The following is a 5,746-nucleotide window of genomic DNA, read 5'->3' as shown; positions in this document are numbered from 1 at the left end:
GGATTTCGGCATTCTTTATATATTCGGAAACCTCATTTCAACTACTACAACATTATCCAAAGATATCGGCTTTATCTACTATTTTATTTTGACGCTTATTTTTTATTCTTAATTCATTTAAGCCACACAACTAAGCACAAAACATATAATACTAAAATAATACATTATTATTATTTCAAAATTGGTTACAAAGGTTAACGTAGACTACTATATTGCTATTAATGACAAGCCCAGAAACATAGACGTTACATATACAAAATTCACAGCTTAATGCAGTCGATCCACAGTTTAAAGCACAAAATAAACAAGTTAATATAGAAAATTTACTGTTTAATAAAATAAAAAAAAAAAAAAAAAGTATGCATTCAAAAGTATATTATCAACTTTAAATTTTTAATAGAATCAATTCATAGTTAAATATACAAAACCTACAGCTTAATATAGTCATTTTACAGTTTAAACAACAAATTCACAGCTTAATGCATTCGATTAACAGTTTTAAACACAAATATCACAGCTAAATACACAAACTTCGCAGTTTAATACACAAAAAAATATACATTCACAACTAAATTCATATCTTAATAACTAAAAAAGAAATTTCATTGAGGTATTTCATCAAATACCTTATGTGCATGTTTTTTTTTCAAAACTTCCTTTTGTAAACACCATCAATGTAAACACCATAAACACACTAGATCTAACCTGAAAATGGACAAACACATCAGATTTGATGTAGATTTGGTGGTGTTTTGACAAGAGATAAGAGATATAGAGACGGAAATGAGTTATAGATGAGAAAGAGGCGACACCTAACAAATCTGGTACAAATCCGACAAACATTTTGCCAACGATGGAACATATCAGAAAAAAAAAAAAAAAAAAAAAAAAGTTCAAGAGTTCTGGAACAAAACAATATCCTTTTGCAGAAAGGTGTTGACAACTAACCACAGTAAGCATAGCATAGAACATGTTTTAACGAAGTTACTCCTCCGAAACACTATTCATATACGTTATGGTCAAAGAAGATTGCAGCCTTTGATAATTTTGCAACTTTAATTTCAGGACAATGACCCAGGAGAGTAACCAATTGTTGAATTTGTTCTCATTTTGTATCTTTCCATTTTTGTACTTAATATACCATCGGATTTGTTGTGTGTATTCACCATAACTCTTTGACCGGCTATCACAGGTCAAAAGTCGGTCAAAATGATTATGGTGAACACAAACAACAAGTTCAATGGTATATTGAGTATATAAAAAAAAATGAGTCAAATGAAAACAACCATAACAGTTAGTTACCCTCAAAAGTCATTTTCCCAAAACATAAAAACTTTTAGTATATTTCTTTTCTTATAATCAATTATTATCAATTATGAATTATCTAATAATACTGATATAAGTTTTCTTTTATTTCATGTGTTCCCTTCAATAACCACAACGTGCTTTTTAGCAATGTATGTCATCTATTATTTGTCATAATATGCAATATTTCATTTATTTTACAAATAAAATAATTTCAAGATAAAAAGAGTAAATGCGTATACAATGTTATATTAGTATAATACATGATCATCTTATATTCATTTATACTCGCATATAGATATAGATAAAGAGAATCTTATATTCATTTATACTCGTATAGATAAAGAGATTGCATATTCATATATATGTAATTTTCTCCCAAAGAGGGAGGAAACTAAACCACCTCACCTTTATCGAACCCAATCCCTATAGCCTAAAAAGTTTGTTGGTTAATAATAATTAAAAAAAAAAAAAAAAAAAAAAAAAAAAAAAAAAAAAAAGTTGTTTAAGTATGATAAAATAAATAGATAATTACACTTATAAGTTATTTTTTTGATAAGTTATTTTCCTTCAATTTTCTTGAGAGTTGGAGTTTACTCTTTGCATACATATTAGAGGACAAGAGAATTGATATATAAAGCCTATTAAAACTTTGACAACATGCGAAGACAAACATTCCATTTCACCACTTTGCCATCATATTCATACAAAATACATACAAGTAATGGACATAATTTCCCTAAATCCTATATATGATGTACGCCATAAAAGATAAAACATAATTATCAAATATGACTTGTAGTTCAATTCAATTCAATTCAATTCACATCGTTAACTAAAATCCAACAACTTGTCTTAAGTCATTGTCATAGTTTCCCTCATTGTCAATTACTTAATATTCTTCTTTCTTAGTTCGGTTAACTGGCAATATCTATCAACTCTCGAATTCCTAAATAAAATATCTTCTTATCTTTGGTTGGTGACTTGTTCTACTTTCTACTCCAAATATTTAATTTTAATATTAATAATAGTAATAACTAAAAATCATAAAAACATAGACGTATATTTTAATGTCACGTGCTTACTATAATAATAGGTACAAAGCCACTGACGCTCATCATCTCACCTCTCTCTTTCGCCATTAAAAAACCGAGAGAGAAAGCTAATGAAGCGCCGGCTTCTTGTCGCCGGAGTCATCCCAATCATCATTTTGGACGGAGGTGACTCCCCTAAAGGGAACACCGGCGGCTGAATTAACATTAAGACTGCTTCCGCCGATTGAACTTAAAAATGCCGAGTACCCACCGGAGGACCCGCCACCACCCATCCCCAATCCAAGGAAATCCAGGGTTGTCGGTGGCGGCGGACCCATTAGGTTGTCGTTTCTCTCTTGTTTGCTTTGGATGTTACTCCACTGACTAACGCTAGCTTCTTGGTAGCGGTCGGCGGAGGAAGACGACGGTGGTGCTAAACCTAATGCATGGAGGAATGAGGTGTTTGACGACGTTGCACCCATTTGAGCAGCTTTCTGGAGTAAAGCGGTGGCGGAGAGGGCGGGTTGCTGAGTTTGAACGTACTGACGGTGGTGTTGGTGGAGGGTTTGTTCAGGTGGAGGGAATAAGGAGGGGGCGGCGGTGGTGGAACGGTACAAAGAGGAGGATAAAGAGAGAGACATTGGTTCCACCGTGGTGTTCCTGTCAGCTCCGGCGACACCACATATCAGATTAGAGTAAGATGCCGGAGTTGATTGAGACGGCGGCAAGACGGAGGACGATGCAAATATACTTGCAAATACGCCTGTACTGTTGTTACTCGCATTATTGTTGTTGTTACCACTAGAGGTTGAGCCACCACTAGCGGTGGTCGTTGCGGTTGTTGGGAGGCATGCGTCCGGCGCCGCCTCCGCCTCCAATATCGCCCCCGCCCCCTTCTGGTGCTCTAGTATCCCCGTGGATTTTTCCGGCAACTCTGCAACATAAAGAGGAAATTATATAAGAAAAAGTAAAACAAATTTATAAAAAGGTGATGGTAATTGTTTATGATTTAAGTACTCAGAATCTAAAAAAGTTATGAGTATGAACTTTGCTACTACAAGCAAAAGGAAAAGCAGGAACAATCATGGCGTCCTTTTTCATACAAAATCTCTCTTTTTAATTACCAAGCTTTTTAATTCTTCGATCTTCGAGCTCTTTATTAATGGAGTTCTACTTCTACGACCCACTCACTCTCATACACGCTAAAAAGCACGTAGTACTTTGACAAATGCGTTACAACAAACGTAATCATGACAGTGGATACACGACGAATCGCAATTTTGAAAGCGAAAAATAGTGCGCTATGAAAAAGTTCGATTACAAACCTGAGCTGTGAACGGATTGGACAGGAGAGAGTACGCCGGTGGAAGGAGTATGCGGCGGTGGGGGCGGGCTGCACGACGGTGGAAGAATAACCGCCTCCACTTTCTCAGTTTCTTGCAGATGATTATGATGATTAGAATTAGTAATGGGAAGGCTTTGAGTTTGAGATTGAGATCTCGCACTCTCTTGAGCTAATGCATCACAGAAAGCTCTATGCGTGATGAAGCTATCCCTCCTAATCATTATCAAAAACACGATCAGATTGATGATCTCATGGATTAATTCACAGAATTTTGATGAAAAATTTTGACCTAGAAAATAAGGTGCCACAATCACATCTGTATTCCTTTGTACCACACGTTTTCATATGAGCTTTCCAATCGGATTGAACGGCGTATTTCTTCGAGCACCTCTCGCACTTCCACTTTTTCTCGCCGTGCTTCCTGGAGAAGTGCTTTTTGATTCCGGTGAGATCGCCGAGGGCTCTCGACGGATCATGATGGATGCAGGTTTTCTCCGGACAAACATAAACGCGTTTCCGTATTTCCTTTCCATCTCGTTGTTTTAATTTCCACGGCAAGTTATGACCTCTCCGATGAAGCTGAAGGTTCTGGTCCCGCTGAAATCCTTTGTTGCAGATCTCGCATACGAACCGATTGGTGGCTAGTAGAGTTGTCGGTGATAGTGCGATCACCTCCGCATCTGGATCTGTGAGGACATCAAAACCGAAATCAAAATCAAAAACACTTTATATATATAATCGCAAATACCTTTATAAAAACTAAAGTAAGCACACGTTTATTGAAAAACATTCGTCAAAGTACCAGGCATTCCAGGAAGATTTCTCTTCTTCTTCATCGGTTGTATCTCAGGAGGAGGAGGAGGTGCTGTTTCGTTACCACCGGATAAACATTCAGTTCCTTCAACTGAAGTTGCAGAAACCGCCATTGCCGAAGAATTCTCAAAATCTACCATAAGTTAACCTCCGAAGCTAACAACAAATACAAAACTTTAGCTTCCTAGATTATCGACGTTCACTTGCAATTGCAAATTCATCTACCTAATCACCAAATGTCTTCTTTAGTTCTTCCTGTCTCCTATAGCAGACTAAAAAGTAACAACACAGCTCGATTATATCCAGCTGCAGAAGTAATTACAAAACTTTTTCGAATCAATCCAGAACTCACGACGGAGATGGTGTAACACGGCGGACGTTGTTTTTACAGAGAGAGATGATTCATGAAAGATAAGGACTAACAATCAAAAAAAGGAAGAAAAAAAGAAGACGGATTTTTAAGAGTGGCGGCCGTTAACCATGGTTAATGTGAGGTACTTCGGGCACAAGTTAAGAGTATAGTCATCAATTGGGTTGAAATCTTGGCCGTCCACGTGGTCAAATCAGCGAGAGATTGGCATGTGTCGGAGAAGACGTAGTACTGAGACGCGTTGGTTTTGTCGTTTTGTATTAGACTTTGAAAATGAGTTCACATATACAAGAGTAACACGTAAGGACAAAAAGACCAGGGGTAATTTCGTCATTTAAGAAATCGCGTACAGACCCCCTTTTAACGTTTTCCTAAATTACCCAATCGACGCATATCTTCTCATATAAATTGTCCTTTTCCTTTCTCGAATACTACCTTACAATTATTCAATACATAAATAACGACATTTGTTAGTCGTGTTTTATATTAGTGGTCAAAAGTTTTACGACATTTCGTAAATAATTATCCAGTAGTAGATGTTGACACCATGTAATGATTAAATCACACAGATTAACCTCTTAAGTATATGTGAAGTGTGCTTGCGAAATTTGTCTGTGAAATGGACTTGTGAAATGATAAACCTATTGTGCAATGTTGATGACACTTGGACATACTCCATTTATCGTATACATATCTAAACCAAAAAGAATTAGGCGTTGGTAAAAACAGTTGTAAGTTGATAACAAGAAACTTTAATTTTTATTTGTATAAGAATGTTATACAACTAGGTGTAAACTTATGAAATGTATAAAACTATATAAAATAACATATGGGTATAAACTAAAATTGAAATATAATGATAAGAAATATTTTTTTTTA

The 5,746-nt window shown here is 35.7% G+C and overlaps 1 protein-coding gene across 1 annotated transcript; it reads right to left on the bottom strand.

Annotated features, from left to right (window-relative positions):
- Positions 1–2,311: 2,311 nt before the first annotated feature.
- LOC145043227 (zinc finger protein GAI-ASSOCIATED FACTOR 1-like) lies at positions 2,312–4,978 on the bottom strand. The gene is made up of 4 exons (XM_078991808.1): positions 4,487–4,978; positions 3,974–4,370; positions 3,665–3,897; positions 2,312–3,273 (listed from the first exon to the last, which is right to left on the bottom strand). Exons 1-4 carry the CDS (start codon positions 4,635–4,637, stop codon positions 2,468–2,470), a joined length of 1,587 nt encoding a protein of 528 aa, XP_078847934.1. The 5' UTR covers positions 4,638–4,978; the 3' UTR covers positions 2,312–2,467.
- Between the last annotated feature and the right edge of the window lie 768 nt (positions 4,979–5,746).

This window comes from Lactuca saligna, chromosome 4, assembly GCF_052625555.1.
Source record: "Lactuca saligna cultivar CGN05327 chromosome 4, ASM5262555v1, whole genome shotgun sequence".
Lineage (NCBI taxonomy): Eukaryota > Viridiplantae > Streptophyta > Magnoliopsida > Asterales > Asteraceae > Lactuca > Lactuca saligna.
This window is presented reverse-complemented; position numbering and strand designations above follow the sequence as displayed.

Bases quoted from the DNA above. Each gene is read 5' to 3' on its own strand.
- LOC145043227 (XM_078991808.1), bottom strand. From the start codon at position 4,637: ATGGTAGATTTTGAGAATTCTTCGGCAATGGCGGTTTCTGCAACTTCA. The intron at 4,371-4,486 runs GTACTTTGACGA...ATGTCCTCACAG, and splicing joins AAATCTTCCTGGAATGCCTG to ATCCAGATGCGGAGGTGATC. The intron at 3,274-3,664 runs GTTTGTAATCGA...TTTATGTTGCAG, and splicing joins CCAATCCGTTCACAGCTCAG to AGTTGCCGGAAAAATCCACG.